Genomic DNA, 17,180 nt, shown 5'->3' with positions numbered 1-17,180 from the left:
CACTGTGTAAAAAAAAGTGTCCTCATTTCCTCTCTAGATTCTGTTGCCAATGATCTGAAATCTGTGTCCTCTCGTTACCGACCCTCCTGCCAGTGACAACAGCTTCTCTTTGTTTGCTCGATCAAATCCCCTCATAATTTTGAGCACCTCGATCACAGCTCCACTTAACCGTCTCTGCTCCAAGTTATATTGCTATTGTTTTGTGAATTGTTGCTGTGATCGAGGTGCTGGATGTCTGTGCCTGGGGAATGGGACATTCTGTCCTCGTGGGCACCGAGTGTCAGCATCCAGCAATCTCTGGTCAGGGACTGTCTTTTTAAACTGCCTCACCTGAGCTTTTTGACTCCCTGATTTCATTATTAAACATTTCAGAGTTTTTGCAGAGTGACCAAGGCTGAACAGATAAATGTGAGGTATTATATTTTGGTATGAAGAATGGGGAGGTCACTTATCACTTGGAGGGTGCGAGTCTAGGTGGGGTAGAGGAACAAAGGGATCTCGGAGTACAAATACACAAATCACTAAAAGTTGCGACACAGGTTAGCAAGGCCATAAAAAAAGCAAACCAAGCACTAGGGTTTATTTCTCGAGGGATAGAATTGAAAAGTAGTGAAGTTATGCTAAACCTGTATCGAACCTTGGTTAGACCACACTTGGAGTACTGCGTACAGTTCTGGTCGCCATATTATAAAAAGGATATAGAGGCACTGGAGAGGGTGCAGAGAAGATTTACAAGGATGATACCAGAAATGCGAGGGTATACATATCAGGAAAGGATGAACAGGCTGGGTCTCTTTTCTCTTGAAAACAGAAGGCTGAGGGGTGACCTAATAGAGGTCTTTAAAATTATGAAAAATGTTGATAGAGTGGATACAGAGAGAATGTTTCCACTTGTGGGGAAGAGCATAACTAGAGGCCTCAATATAAGATAGTCACCAAGAAATCCAATAGGGAATTCAGAAGAAACTTCTTTACCCAGAGAGTGGTGAGAATGTGGAACTCGCTGCCACAGGGAGTGGTTGAAGCGAATAGTATCGATGCATTTAAGGGGAGGCTAGACAAGCATCTGAGGGAGAAGGGAATCGAGGGTTATGCTGATAGATTTAGATGAGGAAAGACGGGAGGAGGCTCGAGTGGAGCATAAACACCGCCATGGACTGGTTGGGCCGAATGGCCTGTTTCTGTGCCGTATATCCGATGTAATCCTATGTCAAGTATCCCAGCTGGCTTAGCTCCAGGCACTTTAGCTCAGTGGGCAGCACTCTCACCTCTGAGTCAGAAGGTCGTGGGTTCAAGTCCCAGTCCAGAGACTTGAGCATAAAAATCTAGGCTGACACTCCAGTACTGAGAGAGTGCTGCACTGTCAGAGGTGCCGTCTTTCGGATGAGATGTTAAACCGAGGCCCCCGTCTGCTCTTTCAGGTGGATGTAAAAGATCCCATGGCACTACATTGAAGAAGAGCAGGGGAGTTCTCCCCGGTGTCCTGGGGCCAATATTTATCCCTCAATCAACATCACTGAAATAGATTATCTGGTCATTGTCACATTGCTGTTTGTGGGAGCTTGCTGTGCGCCAATTGGCTGCCGTGTTTCCTACATTACAACAGTGACTACACTTCAGAAGTACATCATTGGCTGTAAAGCGCTCTGGGATGTCCTGAGGTTGCGAAAGGTGCTATATAAATGCAAGTCTTTCTTTCTCAGCAAGAGGGCGAGTGTCAGTGGTTGGAGGGAGGAGCTCAGTGTTGTCACTGGGTGGACACAGACAGATTGAAGCTAAAAGACAGAGAATGCTGAAGTTTGGAATGATAACACCCAAAGTCAGGAGTTGGGCCCTTTGCCTAGATAAGGGAGGTGGTTGCTAAGAGACCCACAGACCTAATAACACTGCAAACTGCTCGGGCAGCAGACTTGTTGCAACATGTGAGGTCACGAGTGAGTTGGTGCCCAGACAACAGAGCCTTGGGCATTCCTGAGAGAGACAAACTGGTTCTGTAACCGGGAGAACAGGTTGAGGGAGTCACCCTACGTGCGACGGCTCATCTGAGGTGTTAACACAGAGTCAGCTTGGGAATGGGATGATCAATGAATCATAGAATCATAGAAATTTACAGCACAGAAGGAGGCCATTCGGCCCATCTTGTCCGTGCTGGCCGACAAAGAGCTATCCTCCCTAATCCCACTTTCCAGCACTTGGTCCGCAGCCTTGTAGGTTACGGCACTTCAAGTACATATCTGTTAGGGTGAAAATTATATAGCTTAAAGCAGCAACATAAAGAATTAAAGAATGTATTGTAAGAAGTGAACTTGTAAATAAGAAACAAGACAAAACAAACTCAGCTTAAGACGGGGTGGCTCAGCTTGGGACACAACCTGTAATTCCCCTTTAGGCTTTGCAACATTCGCTGCCCTCATTTTGTGTTAAATTCACAAAGCTTCCATCTTTGTCCCATGAGGATTCCCCATAGTATGTCTAAGTGCTGTTGTGGTGGGCAAGGGGCAGGAATTAACTGTTTGTGACTGTTCCCATTAAAACCATTGTGCTTGACATTAATTGAATTGAGGAATAGTCGACATTTTTAAGTAGTTTCTTGCCAGATTGAGGGTAGGCAAGATAATTGATAGAAGGCCTCCAATCAAATTACATCAGTGCCCTTCAGCCAGTCAGATTAATGTGTTCAAATGAGGCAAAATAAAATGAACAGTTATTGAATGTGGGAAACACTAAATATTTCACATTTATTCAGTGGTGCAGCCTTCTGCAAACTATTTGCTGGAAGCCCTTTGGATGTATTAATGTAATTCTACTATTCTATAATGCAAAGTCGATGAATCAGAATTGTGTGTATTGCTGAGTTACAGTAATTGGTAACTGCAAAACTGCCCATTTTGTAATTAACCATTAAAAAGTGCCCAAAGTTCTGGAAGGTTCCATATCATTTTATGTTGCCAAACTAGTATCCTGTGAGGACCGGGGAGTTGTTGCTGGGGGAGCGAGATTGGTTGAAGACACCTGTGTGTAATATTTTGCGAGAATGTATAAAAGAAGTTTCAATACCTTGTTGCTAAGGGAACGTGATTGGGTGAGGACAAGAGAATTGTTGCTGGGGGAGAATGTTGTCAATTTCTGTCCTGGACTCTCAGTGATGGCTTTTGGAAACTCCTTTCACAGGCTGTGAGAAGGGCAGGATTGACAGACGGGGAAACTCAAACCAAACTTCACATCGAGATCTCAGAGAGTCACTCCATTCGTCAGGACCTGAAATTCATCGGCCTTTTGAGTGCGGAAGGAGAAATGTTTGGGAGGTAAGTAGCACGGAGTCCAGTTCTACGGAGTACGGCTTCTACAGAGTACTTAACTCGGGAATTGGGTGAGTGAGCGAATTCGATGAGGTGGGGGTAAGAGGTGCTGCTTGATACGTGAAAAAATATAAACAACTCGGGTTTAATTAGGACTGTGGGCTAAGTTACAGTAAAGACCTAAAGCATATAGCTAAATGTTATAAATTAAACAAGATTATTACCTAGATTAAAAACTATTAATAGACAATTGGGTATTTCAAAACTTGAAAACCTAATTAGTTAAATAAAATACAATAGAGATGGCCGGGCAGGTGATGTGTTGCAGCTGTAGCATGTGGGAGCTGGTGGACCCCAGTGTGATCCACAGCAACCACATAGAGTCATAGAGGCACAGAAGGAGGCCATTCGGCCCATCGAGTCCGTGCCAGCTCTCTGTATACAATCCAGTCAGTCCCACTCCCCCGCTCTATCCCCGTAGCCCTGCAAGTTTATTTCCCTCAAGTGCTGATCCAGTCTCCCCTTGAAAACATTGAGTGTCTCCGCTTCCACCACTTCCGTCGGCAGCGAGTTCCAGGTCCTCATCACTCGCTGCGTAAAAAAGTTTTTCCTCACATCCCCCCCTGTATCTCTTGACCAAAAGCTTAATTCTGTGTCCCCTAGTCCTTGTACCATCAACTAGTGGGAACAGCCTTTCACCGTCTAGCCTATCCAAACCCATCATAATCTTGTACACCTCTGTCAAATCACACCACAACCTCCTTTGCCCTAATGAAAACAAATCCAGCTTCTCCAACCTGTCCTTGGAGCTAAGATCCCCCATCCCCGGAACCATTCTGGTAAATCTCCTCTGCACCCTCTCAAGGGCCTTCACATCCTTCCTAAAGTGTGGTGACCAGAAGTGTCTGCAGCTCGAGGAACTTCGGCTCAGAGTTAGAGTCATAGGGCTAAAAATTGGGTTTTGGCTTAGCCAGGGCTTTAGCGCCAGAAATTAGTGCAGGCGCTAAGTCCCCTGCGCGCGCCAAAAATTCAGTGGCGCCGCGCCCAAACGGCTGCCGGCGCTACTGAAGGGTCTTAGCGCCTGGAAAAGGGCGCTAACTGCCGTTTCGCGCCGGAATTCCGGCGCTGCGGCACCCGATGCGGTGCGGCAGGCTGGGGAAGTGCAGGCCTCCTCCTTCCGTTAAGGAGGAGCTGCCTGCACCCGGCCGCGGCCCGCGCAAATCTGCTTAAAAATGAGCCCGGCACCTCGGACAAGTGCCGGGCTTGCATCTGTTCCGGGGGGGGGGGGGGGAGAGAAGTCCGGGGAGGGAGCTGCGGGCAGGCGGCCGGCGGGAAAGCGGCCGGCCGCCGCGGGGCCTTTAATGCGCCGGCGCTAACTGCAGTAAGGCACCTCTGACAAAACGCTGGTTGCAGCTGCCACGGGCGAGGCGGCCGCAACTCAATTTCGGAGTTCGGGCGGGTTACCACGGCAACCGGGACGCTGCGCACACCGATGACGTCATCGGTGCCGGCGCAGCGCTACCGGAGCAACGCCGATTTAGGGCCCCAGGGAATTTCACTACTGGCCATAACTCCGGCGCAAGGCCCTCTAGCGCCTCAAATGAGGCGCTAAGGCTACTGAATTTTCAGCCGATAGAGTTATACAGCACAGAAAGAGGCCCTTCGGCCCATCGTGTCTGCGCCGTCCATCAAGCCCTGACTATTCTAATCCCATTTTCCAGCACTTGGTCCGTAGCCTTGTATGCTATGGCATTTCAAGAGCTCATCTAAATGCTTCTTGAATGTTGTGAGGGTTCCTGCCTCTACCACCCTTTCAGGCAGTGAGTTCCAGATTCCAACCACCCTCTGGGTGAAAAAGTTTTTCCTCAAATCCCCTCGAAACCTCCTGCCCCTTACTTTGAAACTATGCCCCCTGGTTATTGACCCCTCTACTAAGGGAAAAAGTTCCTTTCTATCTCCCCTATCTATAACCCTCATAATTTTGTACACCTCAATCAGGTCCCCCCTCAGCCTTCTCTGCTCTAACGAAAACAACCCCAGCCTGTCCAGTCTCTCTTCATATCTGAAGCGCTCCAGCCCAGGTAACATCCTGGTGAATCTCCTCTGCACCCTCTCCAATGCAATCGCATCCTTCCTATATTGTGGCTACCAGAACTGCACACAGTACTCCAGCTGTGGCCTAACTAGCATTTTGTACAGCTCCATCATAACCTCCCTGCTCTTATATTCTATGCCTCGGCTATTGAAACCAAGTATCCCATATGCCTTTTTAACCACCTTATCCACCTGTCCTGCTGCCTTCAGGGATCTATGTACATGCACACCAAGGTCCCTCTGATCCTCTGTCCTTCCTAGGGTCCTACCATTCATTGTGTATTCCCTTGCCTTGTTAGTCCTCCCAAAATGCATCACCTCACACTTTTCAGGGTTAAATTCCATTTGCCACTGTTCTGCCCATCTGACCAACCCGTCTATATCGTCCTGTAGCCTGAGGCTTCTCTCCTTGCTATTTACCACTCCACCAATTTTTGTGTCATCTGCGAACTTACTGATCATACCGCCTACATTCATATCTAAATCATTAATGTACACGACAAACAGCAAAGGACCCAGCACCGATCCCTGCGGTACACCACTGGACACAGGCTTCCAGTCACAAAAACAACCTTCAACCATCACCCTCTACCTCCTGCCACTAAGCCAATTTTGGATCCAATGTGCCAAATTGCCCTGGATCCCATGGGTTCTTACCTTCTTGACCAATCTCCCATGTGGGACTTTGTCAAAAGCCTTACTAAAGTCCATGTAGACTACATCAACTGCACTACCCTCATCCACACACCTAGTCACCCCCTCTCAAAATTCAATCAAATTGGTTAGACATGATCTCCCCCTGACAAAGCCATGCTGACTATCCTTGATTAATCCTTGCCTCTCTAAGTGGAGACTAATTCTGTCCCTCAGAATTTTTTCCAATAATTTCCCTACCACTGATGTTAGGCTCACTGGCCTGTAATTCCCTGGTTTATCCCTACTACCCTTGTTGAATAATGGTACTACGTTAGCTGTCCTCCGGCACCTCCACTATGGCCAGAGAGGTTCTGAAAATTTGTGTCAGAGCCCCTGCAATCTCCTCCCTTGCCTCACACAGCAGCCTGGGATACATCTCGTCTGGGCCTGGGGGTTTATCCACTTTTAAGCCTGCTAAAACCACTAGTACCTCCTCCCTCTCAATACTAAATTGTACAAGTATATCACAATCCCCCCTGCCTGATTTCTATGCCTGCATCGTCGTTCTCCATAGTGAACACAGATGCAAAATATTAATTTAAAACCTCACCTTCATCTTCTGGCTCTACACACAGATTGCCACTTTGGTCCCTAATGGGCTCTACTCTTTCCCTGGTTATCCTCTTGCCCTTAATATACTAATAAAACACCTTGGGATTTTCCTTTATTTTGCCTGCCAGTGTTTTTTCATGACCCCTCTTCGTTCTCCTAATTTCTTTTTTAAGTACCCCCCTGCACTTTCTATACTCCTCTAGGGCTTCCAGTGTTTTTAGTCCTTTGTATCTGCCAAAAGCCCCCCTTTTTTTCCTAATCCATTCTTGTATGTCCCTTGACATCCAGGGTTCCCTGGGCTTGTTGGTCCCACCCTTGACCTTTACAGGAACATGTTGGCGTTGTACTCTCTCTATTTCCTTTCTGAAAGACGCCCACTGCTCTGATGTGGATTTTCCTACAAGTAGTTGATCCCAGTCCACTTTGGCCAGATCCTGCCTTATCATATTAAAATTGGCCTTCCCCCAATTTAGATCCTTTATTTCCAGTCCATCTTTGTCCTTTTCCATAACTACTTTAAATCTCACCGAATTATGGTCACTGTCACCAAAATGCTCTCCTACTAACCCTTCTACCACGTGCCCTGCTACATTCCCTCGAATTAGGTCCAGTACCGCCCCTCTCTTGTAGGACTTTCTACATGTTGGCTGAAAAAGTTCTCCTGGATGCACTTTAAGAATTCCACACCCTCTAAGCCTTTCACACTCTGACTATCCCAGTTAATATTGGGGAAGTTGAAATCCCCAACAATTATTACCCTATTATTTCTACACTTCTCTGAGATTTGCCGACATATCTGTTCCTCTATCTCCCCCTTACTGTATGGGGGCCTATAGTACACTCCCAGCAAAGTGCTTGCCCCCTTTTTGTTTTTAAGTTCTACCCATATGGCCTCATTAGAGGAACCTGCTAAGGTATCATCCCTCCTTATAGCAGAAATTGACTCCTTGATTAATATTACTAACCTGATTTTTGGTCAACTCTTGGCGTATTCACGTTTAATAAGTCTCCGGGAGAAGGAGTCGCTTCACTTGTACTGGTTCCTGGGGCCTGATCACCTTCCCCAGGAGCAGGGTCTTGACCCTGACTTTATTCACTTGTACTGGTTCCTGGGGCCTGATCACCTTCCCCAGGAGCAGGGCCTTGATTCTGGGGGTGTTTTATTGCACCGCATGGTGTACTTGAGAAGAGCCCCATCAGGGCGAGTGCGGGAGGGTCAGGGGGCGCATGCGGGGGGGTCAGGGGGCGCGTGCGGGGGGGTCAGGGGGCGCGTGCGGGGGGGTCAGGGGGCGAGTGCGGGGGGGGTCAGGGGGCGCGTGCGGGGGTGTCAGGGGGCGCGTGCGGGGGTGTCAGGGGGCGCGTGCGGGGGGGTCAGGGGGCGCGTGCGGGGGGGTCAGGGGGCGCGTGCGGGGGGGTCAGGGGGCGCGTGCGGGAGGGTCAGGGGGCGCGTGCGGGAGGGTCAGGGGGCGCGTGCGGGAGGGTCGGGGCGTGTGCGGGAGTGTCGGGCGCGTGCAGGAGGGTCAGGGGGCGAGTGCGGGAGGGTCAGGGGGCGAGTGCGGGAGGGTCAGGGGGCGAGTGCGGGAGGGTCAGGGGGCGAGTGCGGGAGGGTCAGGGGGCGAGTGCGGGAGGGTCAGGGGGCGAGTGCGGGAGGGTCAGGGGGCGAGTGCGGGAGGGTCAGGGGGCGAGTGCGGGAGGGTCAGGGGGCGAGTGCGGGAGCGTCCATCTCCAGGACGTGTGTGTCTGAGTCAATGGGACTCTCTCTGACCTTTCTCCCCGGTCCATCTCCAGGACCAGTGTGTATCTGAGTCATTGGGACTCTCTCTGACCTTTCTCCCCAGTCCATCTCCAGGACCGGTGTGTATCTGAGTCAATGGGACTCCCTCTGACCTTTCTCCCCAGTCCATCTCCAGGACCAGTGTGTATCTGAGTCAATGGGTCCCCAGTCCATCTCCAGGACCAGTGTGTATCTGAGTCAATGGGGCTCTCTCTGACCTTTCTCCACAGTCCATCTCCAGGACCAGTGTGTATCTGAGTCAATGGGACTCTCTCTGACCTTTCTCCCCAGTCCATCTCCAGGACCAGTGTGTATCGGAGTCAATGGGACTCTCTCTGACCTTTCACCCCAGTCCATCTCCAGGACCAGTGTGTATCTGAGTCAATGGGACTCTCTCTGACCTTTCTCCACAGTCCATCTCCAGGACCAGTTTGTATCTGAGTCAATGGGACTCTCTCTGACCTTTCTCCCCAGTCCATCTCCAGGACCAGTGTGTATCTGAGTCAATGGGACTCTCTCTGACCTTTCACCCCAGTCCATCTCCAGGACCAGTGTGTATCTGAGTCAATGGGACTCTCTCTGACCTTTCTCCCCAGTCCATCTCCAGGACCAGTGTGTATCTGAGTCAATGGGACTCTCTCTGACCTTTCACCCCAGTCCATCTCCAGGACCAGTGTGTATCTGAGTCAATGGGACTCTCTCTGACCTTTCCCCCCAGTGCATCTCCAGGACCAGTGTGTATCTGAGTCAATGGGACTCTCTCTGACCTTTCTCCCCAGTCCATCTCCAGGACTAGTGTGTATCTGAGTCAATGGGACTCTCTCTGACCTTTCTCCCCAGTCCATCTCCAGGACTAGTGTGTATCTGAGTCAATGGGACTCTCTCTGACCTTTCTCCCCAGTCCATCTCCAGGACCAGTGTGTATCTGAGTCAATGGGACTCTCTCTGACCTTTCCCCCTAGTGCATCTCCAGGACCAGTGTGTATCTGAGCCAATGGGACTCTCTCTGACCTTTCTCCCCAGTCCATCTCCCGGACCAGTGTGTATCTGAGTCAATGGGACTCTCTCTGACCTTTCTCCCCAGTCCATCTCCCGGACCAGTGTGTATCTGAGTCAATGGGACTCTCTCTGACCTTTCTCCCCAGTCCATCTCCAGGACCAGTGTGTATCTGAGTCAATGGGACTCTCTCTGACCATTCTCCCCAGTCCATCTCCAGGACCACTGTGTATCTGAGTCAATGGGAATCTCTGACCTTTCTCCCCAGTCCATCTCCAGGACCAGTGTGTATCTGAGTCAATGGGACTCTCTCTGACCTTTCTCCCCAGTCCATCTCCAGGACCAGTTTGTATCTGAGTCAATGGGACTCTCTCTGACCTTTCTCCCCAGTCCATCACCAGGACCAGTGTGTATCTGAGTCAATGGGACATTCTCTTTGACCTTGTTCCACAGTCGATCTCTGGAAGCTCTTTGAATCGGAAGGGTTCTCTCCGGTTGGTGCTCTCACAATCCTGTGCTGGTTCACCTGCTGTTGTTCCTCAGTCTACAATCCCTGTTTACTTCGAGCTGAGCACCTTCCTCAATCACACCATCTCTCACCGGGACATCTAATTGTGGCAAAGCAGAAAATAAGAACAATATTGAAAACGTGAAATAATATAATGTAGACTTTTAATCAGCTTACTAATAATTCAATTTCAAGGCCGAGTATTTGTTTGATTTTGTGCCTTTCCTCAGATCCCCAGTTGCGGGGCTGTTTGTTTAGTTTGGAGATTTTCCTCAGATCCCCAGTTGCGGGGCTGTGTGTTTAGTTTGGAGATTTTCCTCAGATCCCCAGTTGCGGGGCTGTGTGTTTAGTTTGGAGATTTTCCTCAGATCCCCAGTTGCGGGGCTGTGTGTTTAGTTTGGAGATTTTCCTCAGATCCCCAGTTGCGGGGCTGTGTGTTTAGTTTGAAGATTTTCCTCAGATCCCCAGTTGCGGGGCTGTGTGTTTAGTTTGGAGATTTTCCTCAGATCCCCAGTTGCGGGGCTGTGTGTTTAGTTTGGAGATTTTCCTCAGATCCCCAGTTGCGGGGCTGTGTGTTTAGTTTGGAGATTTTCCTCAGATCCCCAGTTGCGGGGCTGTGTGTTTAGTTTGGAGATTTTCCTCAGATCCCCAGTTGCGGGGCTGTGTGTTTAGTTTGGAGATTTTCCTTAGATCCCCAGTTGCGGGGCTGTGTGTTTAATTTGGAGATTTTCCTCAGATCCCCAGTTGCGGGGCTGTGTGCTTAGTTTGGAGATTTTCCTCACTAAATTTCCGGCCTCCTGAGACTCCCCCATTCTCACTGCTCTGGGCGGAAATGCGCCATTTTCTGTGCGGAGTTACTGCCCGGAGCGGTGACCCTGTGACCCTCCCTCGCTGTGATCTAAACTCAGGGCTGAGCAGCCGTTGTCGGGCCGGGTGCTGAATGGAGCCGAGTTCCCTCAGTCACAGAACAGGCCCTGTAACCCGGGCAACAAGCCTGTTTCTGACCGGCCCAGCACACAGCAAACCCATGATCAGCAGGGGAGCAGCACTGCGCCTGCGCGGGAGAGAGAGAGAGAGAGAGAAAGGGACGGCACTGCGCCTGTGCCGGAGGGCGAGAAAGGGAGCGGCACTGCGCCTGCACAGGAGGGCAGGGGAGCGGCACTGCGCCTGCGCGGGAGAGAGAGAGAGATAGAGAGAGCAAGGGCGCGGCACTGCGCCTGCGCGGGAGTGCGTAAGGGAGCGGAACTGTGCCTGCGCCGGAGTGCAAGGAGCGGCACTGCGCCTGCGTGGAAGAGAGAAAGGGAGCGGCACTGCGCCTGCACGGGAAAGAGTAAGGGAGCGGCACTGCGCCTGCGCCGGAGTGCAAGGAGCGGCACTGCGCCTGCGCGGGAGTGCAAGTCTGCGTCACAGCGCCTGCGCGGGAGAGAGAAAGGGAGTGGTACTGCACCTGCGCGGGAGAGCGATGTCGCACGAACGCATCACTATCGCTCCCAGTGGTGGGAGGACTACATCGGAACATATTGTCAGGAGGAGGCCATTCAGCCCCTCCAGCCTGTTCCACCAGCCCATTCCATTCACTCCACCTGATTTCAAGAAAGGGTTGAGCATACTGGATACAGCAAACACCTGACAACTAGCCACGCCTCTAGCCAAGCTGTTCCAGTACAGCTACAACGCTGGCATCTATCCGACAATGTGGAAAACTGCCCAGGTATGTCCTGTCCACAAAAAGCAGGACAAATCTAACCTGGCCAATTACCGCCCCATCAGTCTACCCTCAATGATCAGCAAAGTGATAGAAGGTCTCATCGACAGTGCTATCAAGTAGCACTTACTCACCAATAACCTGCTCAATGATGCCCAGTTTGGGTTCCGCCAAGACAGTTCGGCTCCCAACCTCATTACAGCCTTGGTCCAAACATGGACAAAGGAGCTGAATACCAGAGGTGAGGGGCAAATGTAAGAAGTCACACAACACCAGGTTATAGTCCAACAGTTTTATTTGAAATCACAAGCTTTCGGAGCGCTGCTCCTTCGTCAGGTGAAGGGGAGGTGAGGGGAGGTGAGAGTGACTGCCCTCGGCATCAAGGCTGCATTTGACCAACTGTGGCATCAAGGAGCCCTAGTAAAACTGAAGTCAATGGGAATCGGTTGGGGGGGGGGCGGAGGAACCTCCAATGGCTGGAGTCATACCTAGCACAAAGGAAGATTGGCTGTGGTGATTGAAGGTCAATCATCTCAGCCCCAAGACATCGCTGCAGGAGTTCCTCAGGGCAGTGTCCTAGGCCCAACCATCTTCAGCTGCTTCATCAACGACCTTCCCTCCAACAAGAGGTCAGAAATGGGGATGTTCGCTGATGACTGCAGCGAGGTGATTTACTTCCTATGTTACCTTACACTGTACACACACAGCCCGAGAATGGCCTCTCCCTTCCCCCACTCACTCCATGTTCCGGAAATATTTCCTGCTTCAATCTGTCTCGTACAAACAGCCCCGACTGCCGCTGAACTTACCCGACACAAAGCCCATCTGCGGACACAGTCCTAGTGCGATGTGCTGCTGTGAGGAGGCTGCTGTTTGTTCCCTTACTCGGGCCCGTGCTATCTCCACTCCCTGATGTGGTCAGCGATCTTCAGCCGAGCACAGAGGAAACGGCCCCCGCTGGCAGAGCTTGGGGAGGGGAGCTTGCAGGATCCTTCCTGTCGCTTTAAACAGTGTGGAGAGAGGGGGAGGAGCAGGCAAGTGTTTATCACGCATGCTCAGACCTCTCTCCTGACGCAAATTAAAAGAAGCAACAGCAAAAAAAACACTTTGAACTTATATAGCACATTTAAATGAATAAATCGTCCCAATGAGCTTGAAAGGAGCGTTATCAAAGAAACATTGTCACCGAGACAGATAAGGAGATATTAGGAGAGGGGAAAGCAACCCTGGACACACGTCAGTTGCTGCCGGTGAGTGTGAGAGTGATGCGAATCCTGTCCCTCAGAGCGATTTGTTTCCCCATACTGTATGGAAGGATGGAGAGGAACAGGTTCTGTCAATCTCTGACACTGAACTGCTGCTGAGCGGGGAGTTTAATCAGTCTCTGCCTGTCTCCGGTGGGTGAGTAGGCGACAGATACCAGACAAGTTCCCGGGCCTGTGTGACTGTCACCCCCTGTGTCTTTCTCTGTGCCTTGTGTACAGGATCAATCCCCAGTCCCTCTATCCCCCAGCCCTGCCTGTTATATCTGGATCGACGCTGAACCTCTCAGTTTTCGGTCTATTGAAACCAAGTTCAAGGCATGTGTGGTGAACAGAATGTCTCACTATTTCTGTGAATAATACTATCATCTAAAAGCAGGCTAGGATCCACACAGCCAAACTGTGACACGTTCCTGCCCCGAAATCTCGGTAACAGACTGCGTGGACCGCTTGGCTCAGAGTACGACCATTCAGACTGATACAGTCTCTCTCTCTCTGGTTGCTGTCTCTGGGTGTTGAGAATGGAATGCACAGGACACCAGTTGCTCTGTTCTGTTCCTCAGTTTTGGGGAGAGATAGACAGAGAGAGGCGGTGAGATCATCATTTCTATTTTCATATAAATCAAACTTATTCCTGCCTGCGAACAATATAATACCTTCAAACCAGATATGGGTGAACACAGCCAGAGCTGTGATTGGCTCCTGCCCCTGAATCTGGGGAACAGACACTGTGAGGAGCGCCGGCCTCAAGAGTGTTTAACAGTGACTGAGCTGGGAAACTCCAAGTAACCCCGAGAATCGGCAGCACAGGCCGAGCGGAGAGGAAAACCTGTCCTGTGAACTGTAAATCTGGGAACAGATTGTGCTGTGAATGAGCAGAGTGAACATTATGTCAGCGAGAGTGTGTTAAAGGGGCGGGTGGGTTAGACTAATGTCACTGTGTTTGTGTGCCCGCTCTCATCGCCGGATTTCAGAGACCCTCTTGTGTAAAATTCAAAGATTTCCCTGTCATAGGATCGCCCTGCACCCCCCTGATGTGGGAATTAAATGTGAAGTTTTAGTTGATTTCAAATTTCAGTCGAAAAACAGTGAACATGTCCGCGATCGGGTGAGAGAGCGCGATCAGTGCAGCAAAGAAACGGTTTTAAATCGAAATTGCTGTCTTGAATTCTGATGAAACTTTCTCGACAGCAAACATCCCGGTCTTCGAGACAGAAAGAGACCAATCTGGGAATGTGGAGTGCCCGAGTTTAATTGTAATCGGAGAGTTAATGAGGAGAGAGAAACAGAGAGAGGCTGGAGGGGCCGGGAGCTGACAGCAGGATGTCTCCGCCCCGTCCGCTCGCTGCCTTTAAGTTGCTCTGTGCCGCCGCCTCTCGTTTCATTTCTGACCCAGCTCTGACTGTCAGAGAGATTTTCTACAGAGTCGCCGGCATGACCGAGACTGCAGCCGCCAAAATGGCTCCTCCTGCTGCCGCCGCTCAAACCAAGGCTCCCAGCAAGAAGAAGAAGGCGGCTCCCCACTCCAAGCCAGCCGGTCCCACGTTGGGCGAACAGAAACTCAAGGTTGTGGCGAGTGGCAGCGATCGCAAGGGGATGTCCCTGGTTGCGATAAAGAAGGCTCTGGCTGCCAACGGCGCCGACGTGCTGAAGCTCCGGTCCCAGATCAGGTTAAGTATCAAGATGAAAGTGGGAAACGGCTCCCTGGAGCAGAACAAGGGCACGGGCGCCACGGGTTCCTTCAGGCTTGCTAAGAAGGAATCCCAGCGGAAAGAGGGAAAGAAGGTGAAGAAACCAGCAGCCAAGAAATCTGCAGTAAAGAAACCGGCAGCCAAGAAATCTCCAGCCAAGAAACCAGCAGCCAAGAAATCTCCAGCCAAGAAACCAGCAGCCAAGAAGTCTCCAGCCAAGAAACCAGCAGCCAAGAAATCTCCAGCCAAGAAACCAGCATCCAAGAAAACAATCACCAAGAAGGCAGCAACGTCTAAAAAGACAGCGAAAGCTGCGGCTGGGAAGAAGGTGGTGGTGAAGAAGCCCAAGAGCCCCAAGAAGGCCACAGGCAGAAAGGTGAAGGCGGCCAAGAAGGTGGAAAAACCCAAGGCCAAGCCCAAATCAGCAAAGTCTCAGAAAGCAGCGAGCAAAAGAAAATAAAAAGGACAACTGTAGTGTATGTACCTTTAAGAGGAACTATGTTTTTGAAGCCCCTGTATACTGTAGTACCAGTAGTAACCACTCGGGTATATAAGCCTGTATAGCGTCTTGTGTAGTTAGTTCACCTGCAGACTTTGTTCAGTAAACACTTGTTAAATCAACTCCTGCATTCCGTGTCTCCATTAACACATGGATCTAACAACAACTTGTAAACATCTGAACCCAAAGGCTCTTCTCAGAGCCACCCATATCTTTCCAAAAAGAGGTGATTGCGGAATCATATGATCCATGTCCCGGGGCCGGGCTCAGATTCCAGATTGATATCATTTCAAATGAACCCCGGCTCCCTGGTGACTCGCTGATTTTCGCTGCACCCACCCCTCCCCCAGTGTCTGCAATAAAACAGGGAGAGAATGGGATGTCCGGGCCGGGCCTCACTCTAACTGGGGGGGTGTTCGACTCCAGTCTCAGTTCATGGTCATTTTCAGTTCACAGGTTCAGGGTGAAAGTCTCTGTGAGACGCTGACACTGGCGGAGATACCCCACATCACAACTCGAACCCCAACACATGAGATTCTCCAAATCAACTGGAATAAGGTGTTTGTAAACTGCTGAACCCGTCTGTGTGGGGAGATGGAATAAGGTCAGAGACTGACATGGAAGGAGACGGGTCGACTTGTGATCGAAGGGACTGTATATAGGCGGGAATATTACTGATTGTTAATTGTAACAGGATCTTACTTAAAATATTCTGGTTTCAGGGAACCCTTGAATATGAAGCCCGAGTCTGTAAGGGTTTGTGCGGAGCGCTGTGTTTCGGTTCTACTGTCAATAAATGGTTTGAAATTGGCGGTTGCAGATAGCTGGAGGTGGATAATTGATTTACAAATAGATTCAGTCCCACACTCTGATACAGTAGCAGATACTAGCAGAAATGGAATTAATTTCAAACTAACATCAAGTGCCAGAGTCTGATAGATGCAGTAAGAATCCCACTTTCATAAACCGAGTAAGTAGCAGATACATGCGGAATTCTTCGGTGAAAGACAGTACGAGAGACTGACAGATTCAGCACTAATATGACACTAACATGCAGTCCCAGAGACTGACAAATACAGAATGAAACTCACACTCAGTACCAGGGACTGACATCTTAGACTTAGACTTGCACAACATCCCAGTGAATGACAGATACGGAATGAATCCCACACTACACTCAGTACCAGAGACTGACAGATCCAGAATTAATCTTAGACATGCACACCATCCCAGTGAATGACAGATACAGAATGAATCTCAAACTCGCACATCCCAGTGACAGACAGATACAAAATTAATGTCACACACACATACACTACCAGAGAATGACAGATTCTGAATGAATCCCAACACTGACACACGGTACCAGAGTCTGACGGATACAGATGGAGTCCCACCCTAACACATGGTATCAGTGACGGACAGGAAATGAATGGATCCCACACGCACATACTGTAACAGAGACTGAGATTGGTAATGATTCCAACACTTACATAAATCACCAGAGACTGAATAATACAGAACTATTCCAATACACACACTCACAGTACTAGAGACGGGCAGATACTGAACTAAAGTGGTGGAGACCACACTGCAAGACATGAATATAGTGCACTGGTTGGAGGAAGTACATCTAAATTGCTGTCTCGTCCGGAAGAAGTGCTTGGGACCCCAGATAATGGTCTGGGAATTGGTGCATGGATATATGCTCTTGCAATTACCTTTCTGACTACAGGGGGCGTGCTGGTGACAAAATCTCAATCTGATTGGATACATAAAGAAGCCAATCATAGAGATGCAGAACAATGGAATTTGACATCACTCTTCAGCAGCCAATCACAACCATTGCCTTCACCCATCCCTCATTAGCATAGGACTGTGGGGCTGCCTATATATTCCGAGCCCGGCGCGGGTTTGCGTCGTTTTGTGTCTGAAATCGAGTTTGAGAATGGTTGATGAAAAGAAAGCAGTTGCCAAGAAGGGCGCCAAGAAAACCGTCAGTAAACCGGCAGCGAAGGGCGGCAAGAAGCGCAGAAAGTCGAGGAAGGAGAGTTACTCCATCTAGATCTACAAAGTGATGAAGCAGGTTCACCCCGACACCGG

At 50.0% G+C, this 17,180-nt stretch overlaps 1 protein-coding gene and 1 pseudogene across 2 annotated transcripts in view; both read left to right on the top strand.

The window, feature by feature from the left end:
- LOC147083944 (uncharacterized) overlaps nt 1-17,180 on the top strand; it is an 88,501-nt pseudogene that overhangs the window by 56,454 nt on the left and 14,867 nt on the right. The gene's annotated exons all lie outside the window — the stretch shown is intronic.
- LOC147083947 (histone H1-like) lies at nt 14,322-15,157 on the top strand. Its single transcript, XM_085980026.1, has one exon. The coding sequence runs from the start codon at nt 14,322-14,324 to the stop codon at nt 15,036-15,038; it is 717 nt and encodes a 238-aa protein (XP_085836152.1). The 3' UTR covers nt 15,039-15,157.

Source organism: Somniosus microcephalus, unplaced genomic scaffold (genome assembly GCF_052327205.1).
Source record: "Somniosus microcephalus isolate GS21.2 unplaced genomic scaffold, FLI_Smic_1.0 scaffold13, whole genome shotgun sequence".
Taxonomy (NCBI): domain Eukaryota; kingdom Metazoa; phylum Chordata; class Chondrichthyes; order Squaliformes; family Somniosidae; genus Somniosus; species Somniosus microcephalus.
Note: the sequence above shows the minus strand (reverse complement) of the source record. Positions and strands in the feature narration are given on the sequence as shown.

Coding starts and splice junctions, on each gene's coding strand:
- LOC147083947 (XM_085980026.1), top strand. CDS start 14,322: ATGACCGAGACTGCAGCCGCCAAAATGGCTCCTCCTGCTGCCGCCGCT.